This window comes from Lutjanus erythropterus, chromosome 2, assembly GCF_056507025.1.
Source record: "Lutjanus erythropterus isolate fLutEry1 chromosome 2, fLutEry1.hap2, whole genome shotgun sequence".
Taxonomy (NCBI): Eukaryota; Metazoa; Chordata; class Actinopteri; order Lutjaniformes; family Lutjanidae; genus Lutjanus; species Lutjanus erythropterus.
The window spans coordinates 24,043,851-24,062,575 of NC_139318.1; the positions used below are offsets into that span (position 1 = coordinate 24,043,851).

General features: G+C 38.6%; 1 protein-coding gene across 1 annotated transcript in view; it reads left to right on the forward strand.

The window, feature by feature from the left end:
- The window catches only part of grm2a (glutamate receptor, metabotropic 2a), a 43,598-nt gene extending 27,664 nt beyond the window's left edge, over positions 1–15,934 (forward strand). The window contains exons 3-6 of the mRNA XM_084733682.1: positions 4,881–5,718; positions 7,778–8,841; positions 14,114–14,291; positions 15,493–15,934. Coding sequence (XP_084589808.1) covers positions 4,881–5,718; positions 7,778–8,841; positions 14,114–14,291; positions 15,493–15,566 — 2,154 coding nt within the window. The 3' untranslated portion in view covers positions 15,567–15,934. The remainder of the gene's footprint in view (positions 1–4,880; positions 5,719–7,777; positions 8,842–14,113; positions 14,292–15,492) is intronic.
- The last annotated feature ends 2,791 nt before the right edge of the window (positions 15,935–18,725 follow it).

The window sequence follows — 18,725 nt, forward strand, 5'->3', positions numbered from 1 at the left end:
GGAGCCCCTCTCAGCCTTTTTGACTGCCTTTGTGTTGAAACATACCAACAGGAACCAGAGTGCATCTCTGCTCCAAATGAACAAAAAATATCTATCACAGCAATTTTATGAAGTTGTTAATTTATTTAAAACCTCTCATCGTTCAGTCAGCATCTATCTTACTAATCATCCCCCAGCAAATATATCAAGCTTTAAATTATCTATACATACATACATACATTATCTACAGATCAATTCATGTGTTAGCAGCGGTGGAATTTAATCAAATAGACTACATGTACTTAAGTCCTGTACACGGACCTTGTTGTGAGCAGTTTCACGTAAGAACTACTTTCTTTCTACTAGAAAAAAGTTGTTCCTATGCTGCTGCTCACAACAAAATTTGTGGATTATCTTGAGTATTTGCATCACGGCTTCTGGGAGGAGACACTGGTTTAGAATTTTTTTGAATGTCTTTCTTGTTTTTTTTTTTTTATTTTGGTGCTTTGAGCACCACAAGCTGACTGCCATTTAGTCCCATTAGATTGGAGAGAAGGCAGAAATCTCCACATCCGATATCTCCAATACTCTGCAACTCCTATCAGCAAAATCTAGGTGGATGATGAATAGCACTACAGGCCAGAGGAAAAACATGTGTTTTTGATTCTTAAACTATCCTTTTAAATTACTAGTTACTTCACAAATTAGGATTTCATACATGATTATCTGATTAGCAGATTAGCTGAGGGGGATTATTTTTGTCTAATCTATGCATTGTTTGGGGGGAAATCCTGCATAGTTTGCCTTTGATATTATTTATAAAAAAAACCAAAAAAAAAAAAACCACTAACCCTGTGAAGGTGTCACTTTTGCCAATTTTGCCAGCATTCTTACTTTTTCACTGTTTTTACAAATGGAGAAATCAATCAATGAATGGAGATAATAATAAATAGCTGAAACCCTAGCCTCCACCTCAACCAACTACATTTGGTCACAATAAAATCCTGCTATTACATTAGTACGTAAATGATAATAATTTAATGGTATGATACTTTTACTTTTAATACTTTGTAAAAGTACTATATTCTTGATTATTCTTACATATTTATGTAATGTTTTACATGCAGGACTTTATTTTTTACAGTTTTAATGCTTTTACTAAGTAAAGGACCTGAATTTTTCCTCTATCTTGAGGTGAAATTTTAACTGCTAGTTTCTGCACAGATTTCGACTTTATTATATCAGGGTTACATGTCCTTCAAAAGTACAAGTTATTGTTAAAATTCAAAGGTATATCTGGATTACAATTTAAAATTCTTTCGGCAAGCACTTTTCTTCCATCAAGGCAGTGGTCCTCAAACATACAGTACATCCTTTTACTCTCTGTACACATGTTGAAGGAGTGTGAGAGATAAGGGAAATGATTTTTTATTGGTGTCATAGGAAGATGTGATGATAATATGAATGATTAAACTCTGTAGTCAGGGTTTCCTTTTTTAATAGGGAAAATGTGATATGCATTTAGGGTCTGGATCTGAAACATTGCAAGTCAATAAAAATTAAGAATATTCTCATCCATTATTCACAGTTAGCAAGTGAGTACTCCTGGGGTACCAACATGCTGACTTCCTCCTGTGGCCTGGAAATAAAGCTAAGAGTTGGTGAATGCTTTGTTTTGTACTGTTGTACTTTTGTGATGTACTGGAGGCTGAAAGCAGAGTCTGGGTCAGTTCACTCAAAGTTCACATGACTAAATTCAAGTAGACCGGTCTAAATATTAAATACATCTATTATAAAAAGTAATCACATGCAATTATGAGGGAATTATCATGAAGCCCCTCATGAGAATTCATCATAAAGGGGGTGGGTTTTACAGGTTTTAATAAAGAGTTGAGTGATGTGAAAATGATTAATCAGATAGTGTTATGTGTCACTTGCCACTATAGATCATACTCTGATTTCTTCTTAAGAGAGCAAACATGCCGCTGCCAGCTGTTTCACCACATGTTGAGAAAGGCTGTCAAGGCGTTTTAAGGAGGGAGGCGATTGTATGCAGAAATGTGATTATTAGCCTGCCTGCATAAGCAGGGTTTCTCCAGCTGACCTGGAAATCTCCTGGGAAACCAACCTTTGAACTGATATGAAATGCTCACTCATGTGTTTCAGCAATCTAGATTTTCATTTCGTTTTTTTCTTTTTTTTTTTTTTTCGTTGCTACACCACAAACGAGTCAGAAATAGCTCTAATGTTGAGCTGGTAAATCTGTTCAGTATTGCCTCTGTATGGTATTGTTTGGGTGGTGATAAAGAATACGAGTCCAGTCGCTCTTGATTGTGCTGTAGTATTTCATTTTTCTGTGAAACGTTCTCTCATTAAATCCAATAAATCTGGTGGTCTGGAAATCACTGCCATTGGCTCATTTAATATTTATCTCTCTGATCCTGCAGAATAACAAAGATCCCATGATGAAAATCCATCAAGGCACATCACACTAGATTTATTGTAATGTCTCAGTGCACTGCCGTCTTTTTCAGCGGGGATACATACTAATCAATGAAGTGTCTCTGTATCTCATTTGACTGTCTGTTGATCGTACTGGTGCATTGGGTCTATGTTTGAAATACGTTGGCTGTTACCTCCATCAAAATCAAGTAATTTAACAATTTAGACATTTTTCTGACCCATATGCCTACAGTTTGCATACAGGCTGCAGGAAAGGACTCTTTGAATTGCCAAATACTGGCTGCATCATATATCTAATATCAGATTTTATTGTGCCTTTTGATTGCGATTTAGTTTCTTAAAAGATATGATTTTGTTTTTCTTCTCCCAAAAACTTAACTTAATTCTAACCATGACAACCTAACTATTAGTAACCATCAGTACAGTACAGTATATACAGGGTTTGCAGAGCCTTTGAGGAACAAAATTAAAGCTTAAAGTTTCAAGCACTTTCAAAGAAACTAAAGCAAACAATTTCCAGACTCTCAGACATGACATGACCCACAGCATTCAATGTATTTTGTATTTGTTTATTTTATCAGCTGTTCATAGTAAAGTGGAAATAGACAACTGTTTTGCTGTAACTTATTATTATGAAGTAAATGTTGGATGTACAGTGTAATGGCTATAGAAAAATAATACCATTCCCTACAATTACAACTAATACAATTAATTTCCAATTTGTCAAATTAATAATGTAGCCAAAACAAAAAAGCAAAACCGCTGAGCAATTTTAGAGACTTTTATTCAGTTAAATTCAAGGTGGTGGATCATTCAATATTGTCGTGGAAATCAAATCTAAAAAATAAATGAAACGGCATAATTTGTTGTAATTCATACTTATCACAACATAACAATTATTTGGCTGACAGAGATAAGATGTAATTGACTCATTCCATACTTATCATACTCATAAATAGGAGTGATAAATTAAAGTTAGTGGATGCTTTGAATTTCCTCACTGACTTTCTCAGGGTTGATTCATTGGCATTCAAGATGTTGTGGCATGAGGGTGCTGGTGTGAGAGCCGGCATTAAAGTCAACCAGATTTAGGTTGGCATTCTTTTGACTGATCAGACTGGCTCCCCTTAGGCTTCCACAGAAGTGCCTGAAGCAAAAGCTAGTCAGTAGCTGCTTCTGCACACTGCGCGCGGTGTCACGACACTGACAAAACCTATTACACAGAAAACGCAAAGTTTCAAGATTCTTTGATACTTTGACTCCTTTTCACTTTCCAATCCCTGCCCTCAGCCCCCCTCTGTCTCTGGCTGTCTGCTTCTTTCTGCTCTCCAAAGCAGAGCAACAACTTTCTGAAATTACATCCATGTTTGTAGTGCGGTAAATTTTATCCACTGTGACTAACACCTGTGGTCACTCTGTCCTCTGTACTTATTTTGACGGTTGACATTGATGACAACAAGATGAGGTAGGCAATCCCAGCATTTGTTAAATGCAGGATTTCACCACTCAGTCAGCAGGAGAGTTAAGTTGTGAAAGGCTCAGCAGGGATCCAGTGAAGAAATGAGAGACTGAATGGGGTGAGACTAATTGCATCTGCAGGGGGAAAACTATGTAGTGTAGCCAGTTTAAATCATTTATTTAATGATGGCCAATTAAAACAATTCCCACAAGTTGGCAGGTGTATGTTTTCTGTGTGAACTGTAATAAGTTAATTGCCAGTTGTCCAATTAATTTTGATAGCATGCATATGTATACTTACAATAGATAGGACATGTCCCAAACTCATTATAACTTGGGCTGGGGGGGGGGGGGGGGTGTCTTACATCTTTGGTTTTATATGCTACGACAGGTCAGTTTCAGCTCCACTTCCTATGTTACTTTATGTTGCTTACAAGATTCATTATTAGAACCTTCTATAAACCTGGTGTGTGAATTAATGTTAAAATGCTCTCAGCAGTCTTTCAAGTGGACAGACTGTTAAACCAAAATCCATTCTATAAAAGCATGTGTTTTATGGTGGGACTTTATTTTCTCACACTAAAAACTTTAGTTAAACTGTCTGACTCTTTTCTGATTCACTTCAATCTACAGGCACAACTGATACACATGTAATTTACTCTTACATCAATAACAAACCTGTCATGAAGTCTTTGCCACAGATGTACTTGACATGTGCAACATAAACAAAACCTTCAAAAAGTGTTCATGTGTAAATCATTTTAAAAGTTGTCTTCTATTGATTACATATTTTAATTTGCTTAATTTATTTAGAAATAATTTATTGGGAGGGGCAACTTGATGCTTTTTAGAACTTGGGGTTGGTTCATTCCCTCTGTCCCCCTGAAATCAGCACCCAAGCACTTAATGAGGGTTTGTTGATATTACATGAACACTGATTCAAGTAACAAACATAATTATTCTGGTCTCGCTTATTCCAGGTGGCCAACCTTCTGCGACTCTTCCAAATCCCTCAGATCAGCTACGCATCCACCAGCGCCAAGCTCAGTGATAAGACCCGCTATGACTACTTTGCCCGCACCGTCCCCCCTGACTTCTACCAGGCCAAGGCCATGGCAGAGATCCTGCGTTACTTCAACTGGACCTACGTATCAACGGTGGCATCGGAAGGTGACTATGGTGAGACTGGCATTGACGCCTTCCAGCAGGAGGCTCGTGCCCGCCAGATCTGCATTGCCACCTCAGCCAAGGTGAGCCGCTCTATGAGCCGCTGGAGTTACGAGAACGTCATCCGCTCCCTGCAGCAGAAGTCCAACGCCAAGGTGGTCATCCTGTTCACGCGTAGTGAAGACGCCCGCGAGTTGCTGGTGGCTGCCAACCGCATGAATGTCACCTTCACCTGGGTGGCCAGTGATGGCTGGGGAGCACAGGAGAGTGTGGTCAGAGGCAGCGAGGCTGTGGCTGACGGGGCTTTCACCATTGAACTGGCTTCCTATCAGATCCCCAAGTTTAATGACTACTTCACTGCCCTGCACCCGTACAACAACACCAGGAATCCCTGGTTCAGAGAGTTTTGGGAAAACCAGTTCCAGTGTAGCCTCCATGATCTAGGCTGTGGGAAGCACTCACTCCGCGAGACTCAGTTTCAGCCAGAATCCAAGATCATGTTCGTCGTGAATGCTGTCTATGCAATGGCTGCTGCCTTACATAACATGAGGCAGGCCTTGTGCCCTAACTCCACCAAGGTGTGCGACGCTCTTAAACCTGGCAATGGCAGAAAGTTTTACAGGGACTACATTCTCAAGGTCAAGTTCGATGGTGAGTAAAATCTCAATGAACTAATATTATTCCAGTGTGGCTTAACAAATATGAATTTTCATGATATAAAGCAGTTTCTCTTTCTCATTATTTTGTCATTTGTATGAAACCTCAATATCATTTAATTTCCCCAAGTGCACTCTGCACGCAGTGTATGCTGCCAAATTAGGTTATATCTATTTAGATTCATTGTACCAATTCATATAAAATGTTGAATTAGTGGAGGAGTGTTTATACACTGCAGCTGCAGATAAGCTCTGTAATGATTCAATTTGCAAAGATGAAACTGTTTCCTCACTCTCGTGCTTGGAGGCTCCTTCCTTTCATGCGTCTCAACTTAAGTGTGAATAGAGAGAGCGTTTCTCAGTTTGAACACTGCAGATACCAAACACGCAAACATTACTTGTTTTCTGCTTGTTCACACAAAGCGGCAACACAAAACATGTGAAAGCTTTTTGCATCAATGCATCCACACATTCATCAGAAATTACAGAGCCAACAATTCAAATTGTTCTCACCTTCGTAAATGAGCGGCATTGTTTTATCCTGTGATTTATGGAAATACTGACATTTTCATTGATGGGAGATAAAGGTGGACCAGTGTGCTTTTCTCCAGCTGTGCTTTTCTGTTTTTCACAATTTGTGAAAAAATAAATGCCCAAAGGATTTTACTATCCAGAGACTAGATTGAATTAGAGGCCCTAAATTAGTTAGTCCCTGCAGGCATTACAACACCCTAAGGAGAAAACACACAGAAACAGGTGGACCACTGATTATAAATTCTAAAAATCATTACATATAATAGATTAGATGTAAATTTAATCTTGCTACCCAATAAGAATTCCAATGCTATAATAATAAATAACATAAATGGTGTTTAATATGCTATTCACATTGAGTTATTTAATTATTACAAGTAAATGATAAAAAATATTATTGCTAAGTCAATCAATCAATTAGTTGATCCACAAAAAATGAATGGCAACTACAGTATTTTAATAACTGATTAATCAATGGAGTCCTGTCTTAACCAAAAACTGAACAAGATATTTCACTATTTCCAAAAAAATGTCTAGACAAAATTATTAATCAAATAATTGAGAAATTAATCTGCAGATTAAAGGTCCAAGATTTAGTAGCATTTAGTGCTAAACTTGCAGACTGCAATAATCTCCTGTCAGTCTCTCCTTCCAAGCATGTCGGAGATCCTACAGTGGCCAAGAAACTTGGTGCAAACTTGAGGTAGTGTTTGCTTTGTCCATTCTGGGCTGTAGTAGAAACAAGGTGGTGCAACATGGCAGGTTCCACAGCAGAGGGCCAGCATCTTCTGTAGATAGAAACAGCTCATTTTAAGGTAACAAAAACACAATGATTGTTATTTTCAGGTTATTATACACTAATGAACACATACTTATGAATATTGCAGTATATTCCATATTATATGGTATAGTCTACCAATAGATCCACATAAATCTTGCACACTGAACCTTTTACTGATAATGAAAATAGTTGTTAGTTGCAGCCTTTAGTGCATAATTTCCTGACCTGGTATGCATAAATCTTCTATTTCTACTAGTAAGCTTAAGCTGGATAATGACAGGTGGCTTCTAAAAAAATTAAAATTAAGTTTTTTTCAGCCTTGATTTCAGGAGGAAAATTGAACATTATTTTACATAATGCGCCATCTGTCTGGGATTCCCATTTGACTGTTCAGTCCAGCAACTTTCCATCAAAGTAAGCAGACTCAAACTGTGACTTCCATCATGTAAACTGACAATTTGCACCTGTGTCCCGTCACAGTCACTGCTCACTCTATACTGAGACAAATAAAATGTCAGTCGAGACAAACAAGCAAAGAGATAAATGAGACTGTCCTTCCAGAAAAACGTGCTCTATAAGATATGGGTTCATGGTGTCCACACTATTGTAGCTCCAACTGTCACAGATTTTATTAACAAATGTAGATATTTACGCTTTGGTTTTTCCTTTCCTTTCCTCGCTACACGTTGACCCCTTTATACCTTTGTTTTCTAACACTCTTTTGTCTTTTCACCTTTAGCGCCCTTTCGTCCTCCAGACACAGAGAATGTGGTCCGCTTTGATGCCTTTGGGGACAGCCTTGGCCGTTACAACATTTTCCATTACCACAAAGAAGGTGGACGCTATGTCTACCAAAATGTTGGCTACTGGGCTCAGAGCCTGACCCTGAACACCAGCCTGATCCCCTGGGCTGGCCATCTTGTGCCGACCTCCCAGTGCAGTGACCCTTGCAGGAAGAATGAGGTGAAGAGCATGCAGCCTGGAGATGTGTGCTGCTGGATCTGTATCCCCTGTCAGCCCTACCAGTATTTGCAGGATGAGTTCACCTGTGCTGATTGCAGCTTTGGACAGTGGCCCCTGGCCAATCTGACAGGCTGTTACGACCTGCCCGAGGAGTACATCCGTTGGGAAGATGCCTGGGCCATTGGACCTGTCACAATCTCCTGTCTAGGGATGATGTGTACGCTCTTTGTCATCGGCCTCTTCCTTAAACACAATGAGACGCCTGTGGTGAAGGCCAGTGGACGTGAGCTCTCCTACATTCTTCTGCTGGGAGTGTTGATGTGTTATAGCATGACCTTCATCTACATCGCCAAGCCATCCACGGCGGTTTGCACACTGCGCCGGCTAGGCTTAGGCACCTCCTTTGCTGTGTGCTACTCAGCCCTCCTAACCAAGACCAATCGCATCGCTCGGATCTTCAGTGGGGTGAAGGATGGGGCTCAGCGGCCCCGATTCATCAGCCCAGCCTCCCAGGTTGCCATCTGTGGTGCTCTGATCTCCTGCCAGCTGGTTGTGGTGGTGGTCTGGCTGCTGGTGGAGGCCCCAGGGGTGAGAAAGGAAGTGAGCCCAGAGAAGAGAGACGTGGTCACCCTCAAGTGTAACAGCAAGGACTCGAGCATGCTCATGTCTCTCACCTACAACTGCATCCTCATTATCCTCTGCACGGTCTACGCCTTCAAGACACGTAAATGCCCCGAGAATTTCAACGAGGCCAAGTTCATCGGGTTCACCATGTACACCACCTGCATCATCTGGCTGGCTTTCCAGCCCATATTCTACGTTACTGCCAGTGACTACAGGGTGAGTTATGTCAGGTTATACAGTATGTGCTTCATGAGTGTGTAAAATAATCACTATACATTTCTCATATTAACATGATGTAATAATAATTTGTCTTGAATTATTTGTAAAATTGGCTTTAGGTTCTTAATCTGAGCCAATTATATCCCAGCAGATAATGATTTCTTCTGGGGTTGAATTTGGGTTTCATATGCATGAAATCACTAACCAATGTCAGCTAGTATTGATTCAGCAGTCAAATGGGTCTGTGTTGCCCTTGGCTCTTAGGAATATATATTCTTTATTACTGCATTGCTTTAATTCTTCATAATTATACACACTCTGAAGATTTCCAGGTGATCTCCAAACACGTTAATATTCTTATTCTACCTTTAAAGTTTAAATATTAATGGAGCGAGAGCAAATTATAAAATATGGATGCCCAAGTCACAGAGAAGTGCAACAGGCTGAAAAAATATCTTAGTCTTCCCACAACAAAACCCCTTTTCTAGTGGTGGTCTAACTTACATAGCATTTTGTCAAGAGGTATTCTAGGTTTTCTACGAACAAAAGACACATACACAGTGGTTATGTAAGTAACACGGAAGGAAGACACAGCAACTCATTCAAATCTCTCCTAAAATAAAAGTTTATGCCAGTAAACTACACTACTTCCTCTACAATAACGCCTGTAGATAGATAGATAGATAGATAGATAGATAGATAGATAGATAGATAGATAGATAGATGGTTAACATAGCAAAATGGGGACTGAGTTTGTAAACAGTGTTCATGTTGTGACCCTGCATGCTGAATGAATTCTGATGGTCATCTGCAGACACAGGAACATACTGTACACCGAAATGATAGAACTTCAGAGAAAAGGGTGGCCTGAGTCATGGGGTTTTTATTCCTCTGGGATCTGAACAGAAGGGAGAAATAGACAAGAGGAATCCCCTGACACAGCTGCCTCTGCAGAAGCATGGACAAGGCAGGCAAGACCATGAGGGCTTAAAGGGAACTGAGCGTCCCTGTGTGGCCCTGTGCGTAGCTGTGTGGAATGGAGCGTGAAAGGCTGGGATGTTGAGTCCCAGCTGTGCCCTCTGTCCTGGGACTGCAGTGAGGCTCAGAGGAACCCTTCCTCCAGGCCCTCCAGGCAACACGAACGATTCACAGCCAGAACGGGCGCATCACATAGACGCAAAACTCCCCTTTGACCAATGAATAATTACTGAAGCAACAGAGTTGGCACAGTGTCTCTAGTTTTTCACAGGCAGGGACATATTACTAGTGTTCTCCTAGTTTTACACCACTTCTCAAATTGTTGTCACAGCCTGATGCAAATCTCCAGCTGAATAACAAATACAGATTTGATTGTGGTCTGTCATGAAATGTTAAAGTAAACTAAATACAGTCTACTGAGCCATGAATAACACATTTGATTATCATATGAAATATTAAAGATGTTCTCCGCACCCTGGGGGTGGGGAGGGCTCTCCTCATATGCCAGCGCTGGTCATCTCATCTCAGCTGCAAACACAACTGATTAAACAGCCACTGCTGGCAAAAGTCACAGTGCTTGTATAAAAACACTGAAGGCCACAGACAGAAACGTCTTGCTTCTTCACAACTGCTGCACTTCACATTAATGGATCATTAGAGCCCAACCTTTCCTAAATCATTTTTAATCTCTATCAGTTTTAGTTCAGCACCATTGTATTTATGGCTTCTCTGCTAGAGCCCAATGATGGACTTGTTTCGCACATCATGGACATAGTGCGAATATCAGCTTTCATAGTGTTCAACAAAAGAGTTGGACCTGGAAGTAGCTCTTACAGGAAATACAGTAATAAATCTAGCAATGCAACAATAGAGGAGGAAATGTCATTACAATATCTATATTAGCTGATGACACCAGAGGGGATCAGGTACAGTATTGCATTCCTTTTCATGCCTTTTCATTTTGGGGAATAAATACTCATTAAAGGTCCAGTGTGTAAGATTTATAGAGATTTATTGGCAGAATATGGCAGAAATGGAATTTAATTTTCATAAGTATCCTTTCATTGTTGTATAATCACCTGAAAATTAGAAATATTGTGTTTTAGTTACCTTAGAATGAGACGCTTGTATCGTTTATTAATCTCTTGCATGGTTCCACTCGCCACTAGTTGTCACAAAATCCCACACACTGGTCCTTTAACTTAACTCATGTGTTATGTCTAATGAAAATACATAAAAAAAGAGAAACAGACATGTAAAAATAAATATTTGATTTTGAAAAAAAAAAAAAAAAGCAGTACCCTGGTTGTCTCGTTCTCACCAGCGCCACTGCACTGAATGCACTGCATGACAGGAGTCACACAATGTGACTTTGATTAACTGAAAATAAATGCAGGTAAAGCTGAACGAACAAAAAATTCAACAACAGCTGCGTGGTAATAATGGTAGACAACTCGGCTACAGAGCGAGTGATTTGCACTTAATCTAAAAAACCTCTAAAATTACTGGACTGTGGTCAGAAGGCAAAATTGTGGAACCTTGAAATCAAGCTGTATGCAAGGTACATGAACTATCAAATAACATATCAATTACAAATTATTACTTTGATCTTGCTCCAAGAAACAGTGTGTTCTCAGTTCTCTCTGTAGCGACAACTGTGATGCAAAGAGAGAACAATAGTGCTGTGGTTTTACAATGTAGGACATTACGTAACATGTTTACTTTGTAATGTGTACACATCTTTTGAAAAACATAATAATGCACAAAAACAGATATTTTAATGGTTCCAATCTATGTGTATTTCATAAAAGGAATAATTGACATTTTTGGTTAATTTAGACAGCCTTACATTCCACTTACACTGATCTCCATCAGCGAATTAATTAAGAGATTTTTGTCAGTTCGACGTCTGTGCCAGCCTGCCAAGACTGGCTTGTGATCCAATAAAGCGTTTCAATAAATGTACAGCACGAAACCCAATAAAAGAAGGAATCTCATCTCCACTGTGAGGTTCTCTGGAGGAATAAAGGTACCTGAACAGAGCAGACATTATTTATATCATAAATAAAATAATGCCTTCAAAGGCCAAACACAGCAAAAAACAACAGCGAACAGAGATGAGCAGAAACCGTAGTAGTCATGCTCTACATCCTGTTCTCCACACTCGAGCAGGAGACATCTGGAAATATATTACTGCAAAGGCAGATTCCTTGTCCTCTGCTCTTCCAAAGCAACATCTTGTGAATTATTAAAACCACTTAACAGGTCATTCCAATGCAGTGCTGTCCCCGGTTTTATTCAAAACTATTTCTGAAGTAAGTAGAGGACATTTAGCCTGTGTGCACTTTGGCATTGTTCAGATTATTATGTATAAACTTTGCCTTTGTATGTTACTCTGTATCCAAACATACAAGTCAGATACACAGTGAGGAAAAACGGTCATGGTAGATTTTTGTGAACTTACATCTGAACCCAGAAACACAGCCTGTTAGTGTGTGTACTGTATTTCAGAGGTGGCATGAGGGGAATCTTAATATTGAATTCATTGCACACGGCAACCTTTGATACATCTTCAGATACAGAGATAAATTCAGTGTTTCACGTTACATGGTACGCTGTGGCCTTCAGGCTGTCGCAAACATCAGCTATATAAATATTAAATCATTTTCTACAGATTTTCTAAAATCTTTTTCCTGAATATTATTACAGTAATTGGTGATTATGGACTGTAAGAGAGTAAGAATCCGACAAACATTTAGGTATGGTGAATAAATAGTTCTGAAAATGAAAATTAGTTTCACTGACTTTGTGTCAGTTACATCCCTGTCAAAACTAATGAATTTCATTTATTTGCTGTTACCCTGTTATCTTTGTTTGTTATCTTTGTTGCAGCACAGCGTGTGCACAGAGCGATACTTGGTGCCCACATCATTTTAATACCAACATTAGCATTCAGGGTGATGACAGACACCTGCTGTGCCTTGTGAAAATGGGATGCACCTGCCACACACCACACGATGCTGGGCTGTATCCTGTTATCCATGAAAAAAAAACAAAAAGGAAGCTGCGAGGAGATTGGAAATGAAGGAGCAGACTGATGACACATAGCAAGATGTGGGCAGGGTGAGGGGGAAAAGGAGCGAGGGTTAAACAGTTGATTGACAAGCAAATAAACAGATCGCTTAACACCTCTCTTTAGCAGTCCCGGCTGATGGCTTCTTCCTTCCTCCTCTGTTGCACCTGAATCTGATTTATGAAAGGTTGTCTTTGTGATTTATTTCTGACTTCTGAATCTCTTCTTATTCAAATTAATATTCTTGTACAGCAAAATGATCCCCAATCTTATGCCACTGCTTTGAATGAGTCCACAAAAGCAGAAAGGTTCAACATTTACCATGTCCTGTGGCCTAAAAAAGTAGTCCTGAAGTTTACTAAGACTACTCAAGCTGCTAAGATGATCTTTACAGAATAGGTAGACTGAAGAAACAAAACAGCAACAAAAAATTCAGAGCAAATGAAAGCAGGAGATTAAGTGGCTATAGTGAAACACATCTAATGATGTAATGTATCAAGGTGCATGGCACCAGTTTCCTCAACAGGCTGAGAAGTGCAGCTTGTTTTTCATTCGAAAAATGCCTTCAGGAGACACCGCATCACAGTTCATGGGAAAAGTGGACAACACAACACACAGTTTCCTTTTCTGTATTGTTTTTACATATATATATATATATGTATATATATATATATATATATATATATATATATATATATATATATATATATATATATACATATATATATATATATATTTATATATATATATATATATGTATATATACAGTGGGGACACCAAAAATGTATTTTCACCCCCAAATTTAGTGCCTTAGTGGCCTGTAGGGCGAGTTAATTTTATATTTTCTGGTTGTTTTGAACCTTCTCCTCAGAGCCATGTCAGCTCTATGGATGAATAAACACTTGAATAAACATGTTTTAATACCAAAGAAATGTCAGTGAAAATAGCAGCATTATCACTGGGACTTGGGCTGTGTGTGAACATTGACACTGGCACTGGTGTGAAATTAACATTGGTGCTTGATGGGGTAAAAGATTCTCTCAGCAATTATCTAGAAATGTGAGTTTACTTTTCTGTTACATAAACTCAAATCTATGAGTAATATCTGTGAAATATACAGCAGATGCAGGTCTAACAGCTCGAAGCCAGACTCCCTATTATCTAACCACAGTTTTGTTTTTCTGAGTGTGAATTTCTCACCTTTCTTTCTCCCTCCAGGTGCAGACCACCACCATGTGCATCTCCGTCAGTCTGAGTGGGTCGGTGGTGTTGGGCTGCCTCTTCTCTCCCAAGGTCCACATCATCCTGTTCCAGCCGCAGAAGAATGTCAGCACTCTCAGGGTGGCCACCACCCGCTTCAGCGTCACCACCGGCCCAGGCTCCAGTTTCTCTCAAGGTAACACCTGATATACAACAACATCACTGGAGCTATCACAGAAAAACAGTAATAATAACTCTGTTGAAATGGGACGTTATTATAGGCTTGGGCAATAACACAATAATGATGTATATCACCAACTGGCACTTCATCAAAAGCAATAAGAACGTTTTGCAATAAAATGGTCTATATTTTCACTTAAATGCAGCAATAAAAGCACATGACAAATATGCCCTGGTTCATACACAGATCTTGAACATGGAGTGTACTACAAGTGACATGCAAACAGCCAAGTATATAACAGGTGTGGTGTTGCACCATCGACATGTGACGCAACAAGAGAGAGTGAAAATAGGTGCAAACTGTTGATAAAAGTGGACAGTTCAGCTCGCCTATATTGTTAAAGTCTGTTAAAGGTGGAGTGTGTGATTCTACTCCAATACAGTTCACTAGCTGTCCATTCTGTGTGCATACTTTAAAAAACTTTAAATAACGCTAGTTCTGTAAATGGGAAACAAAAAGTGGCCAAGACCGAGGCACACTATTTCAGGCAGTCAGCCACAAGTCGCCTTCATGTTTATGCACAGCACAAGGGAAACAGGAGGGGAGATTGGGGCAGTGAGATAACGCAGAATTGCATACCCCATCTTTAAGGCCATTACCAGTATGCCTTGATAAAATAAAAGTGGTTAAATTCAAAGTAAGACAATTACATTCAAAATAAAGTGGTTCAACCTTTTTCCTTTTTATTAAAAACAGGTCCTTAAAAATGATAAGTAATTATCGATTATCAACATTTCAAGCCCTATGTTTCTTTTATGAACTACTTTTTCATTATATGAGGCTGCTTTTCTGTCGCAATTCTAAGACTGGCTGTTTTATTGTCTTCAACTTTTCACAAATCATTCCTGGTCCAGCAAAGAAAAAAAGCTTAAAAGTTTGCTAATTTGTCCGATTAAGCAATCAGTTAGAATCAGATAAAATACTGAACAGTTCTGTGATTTTTATAAATCAGTAATTGGAGGACAGAGGGCACCCACTGTTTTGGATAATTAATGGAAAATGTGATATTAACACTAAATTTCATTACTTGATTATTATACTGCTAATTCATCATGGTCACCCCATCTTTTAACAGTACAGAAGCACAGTGGGAAAGAAATGGCAGAAGTGTACAAAATAACTAACAGTATTTTTTTTTTTTTTTTATGTTTTGCAGCATCTGCCTCCAACGTTGTTCCAACAGTGTGTAACGGACGAGAGGTGGTGGACTCCACAACGTCCTCCTTGTGAAGATTAGCTGAGTTCCTTTGCCAAACATTGTAAACAGTTATATAATCACTAGTCCTGAATCAGGTGTCTCAGATATTAAAGAGGTCACACAGACGATCGTCCTGACTTTGTTGTCCTCGAAGTGCTGTGAGTACAATGTCCCAATTATTTTATTTTGTTCTTTGACTCGTAGCGATTTTAAATGAGATGCCAGTAAAATCGCATATAGCCCTTGTTTTTATTGAAGATTCTACTTGCAACAATGGAGTGAATTATAGTAAATCTGTTAAATGTAATATATACAAGACGTTTTTAATGTAGATTTTGGTGAACCAGTTTGTGCTTTCTTGTAATTTATGTAAATAAAATGTGTTTTTTATTAATACGAAGACGACTTATAGTCTGACTATTTCTTTGCACATCATTAGAGATGCATATTCCAGAGGACAGTACATGTAAAAATGCTTTGAGATGTTGATTTGCTCACTTTGATACCGTAAACACTGAGAAAATTTAATTATCTTTTTAAACTAAGTATAGCTACAACAATTAGTCAGTCAATCAGTTGTCAAATATTATATTAATTTCTAACTATTCTGATAATTGATTAATCATTTTGAGTCAGTTTTTAAGAAAAAAATGACAAAATTCTCTATCTGTGAATATTTTCTGGTTTATTTAGTCCTCTATTACACTAAACTGAGTAAACAACTAATTGATAAATCAAGAAAATGATCAACAAATTAATCAATAATGAAAATAACCTTTAGTTGCAGCTCTAAATCTTAGTAACCTGCAGATATCTACCAAACATCATGTTATACGAAATTGTTACACGTCATTTACATTCTTGCCTACTGCTGCAAGCAGCTTTATATCTATAATATGTTAAGTTAACTGCACACATACAGTGTTTTTCAGCCTTCTTGGACAAAGCTTTTTACACTTTGCATTTATTTACTTTGCCTGAGCCACAGCCTTAAAATAAAGCCATGTATAAACTTGCAGAAGAAGTGAAATTCAGATTTAAAATATTTGATTTTACTGCAAATTAAGTTTGGACTCAGCCTGGGTTTGAAATCTGAGCTGTCTAATATTTATTAGCTTCTATCTACACCATCTGCCAAGACCAAACAGTCTCTCCACATGAAAATTACCAGCACAAATATCATCATCTGCTGATATGGGATAAAATCCACGAAAGCTGTCCAAGGAATACACACAGCAGTCATTACCCCTGTGTACAGGAGGCAGATGCCTTGGACCGTGGAGCCATCCAGTATCTGTGATTTAACACTGCCATCTAGTGTCCAAATAGTTTGATCTGATCTTGCACACTGCAACATGTAGGCAGCCCCGGGGCTTGCTGTAAATAGAGTATTTGCATATGGAGGAAGTGAACTGATAATCAGAACACTGTCTTACTTTATTAGATCTGCTCAGTGGCCATCATTAAATTACTGCTATTATATAAACCAGGTACAGCATATACTGCAAAAGCTCCTCGCTGTGATTGTAAGAACAAGAGTGTCAACTTGACTGTAAAGGTTAAAGAAAGAGTCCCACCATATTAAACTAAATATTTAGAAACATAATTATGTTAAGATATATTCTTCAGGAAATGTTTTTGACCAACAAACTTAATTTTACCATATTACCTGAGCTAATGACACCATCATTTTCATCAGACAAATCCACAGTCTATCCAATTAACATTTCTTTAAACAGAGAACACAATTTCATGATCAAACACCAGAGACTTCAGTGGAAATTGTGGCCACTGGCACCACCTATGATACCATTGAATAATATATATGTAGATAATTTTAATTAGTCATTATCAAGACAACCTTTTAATTTAACTGCTACACACAAGACACACACTACCCAGCTGTGCAACAGACCTTTTATACAGCAGCCCTATTGATATGAGAGTCGGGTAAACACAGCTGTTACCAATCATACTATAAGGTCCTGTTCCATTTAGTGTAACAGAGTCTGTTTGGTGAGCTGACATGCACAATAGCGGCACCCTTACTCTGTTTGACCCAGTTAACCTATGAACCTATAGTATCAGTGGTAACACCTGTGTTTACTTTACTAATACATGTATGAATAGCTATATAGTTGTCTTCTTTGATGTGTTTGTGAATTTAGCAGATAAATGCAGCACATTACATGTTTTTTTATTAGAGAAAAGGGTGCCATACATTAAGAGCTTAGTTTAACTATGAAGGAGGTCAGGTTATTTATTCATTTATATATTTATTTTGCCTTTTGGGACTTAAACTAAATATGAACCAGTCCTCAAACTATTGAAAACAACAGCTTTTGACTGAACTGGGATAAGTGAAAGTCAGGAAACGTGTTAACATGTTGCTGTAGTTGGGCCCTCAATCCACATTAACGTTTCTGAAGTTGATGAACAGCGTTAGCATTTTAAACAAAACTTGGCTGTATACACTTCTTATATTCACTAGCAAGATAAACTATTTATTGTCTTATCCTTTAAAAATGCCAAAGCATAAACCCTCAGCTGTGAACATACAAAATGATTACATATGACATTATATTCACAATATTTATTTGAAAGGAAGAACTCTGATGTTTCAACTGACCCCAACCTCGGTGACAGTTGCAACACTATCAGGGGATGATTGTTACATGAAAATACATTAAAATGTTACTTTCTTTGTTAGTTATGAATAATGTGAATTTTGTTCGCACGATCATTATTTTTTATTTGCAGTACCGCATATAATAATTGTGTGCAGTGGAAGTTAAAAGGCCAATATGAGATTTCCCCTCTGTTATGGAAACATTATACTGGATACCCAGTATGAGAGCAGCACATACCGGGATATGACGCTAGGTGGCGGTGTCGCCGTTAGTTAACATGGGCTCCTCCATCCCGGCAGCAGCAACAGCAACAAGGAAAAATAGACTACAGTTGAGCTCCTCCTCTTCCTCTGACTGTAAACTGAATATAAACTTCCCGAAAATCACTGTGAGTAAGCTGCGTACAGACAGCCAAGTGACAGCTTAAGCTGCGAGGAGTCCCCGTCTGTCTGTCTGTCCGCCTGCTGTCCTCTGTCCCAGCCCGACTGACACCGTGTCAAGTTAAAGAGGTGAGTTTCCAGCTGAGGGTAATTCAGGTCATCGGAATAAACAAGGAAGGGA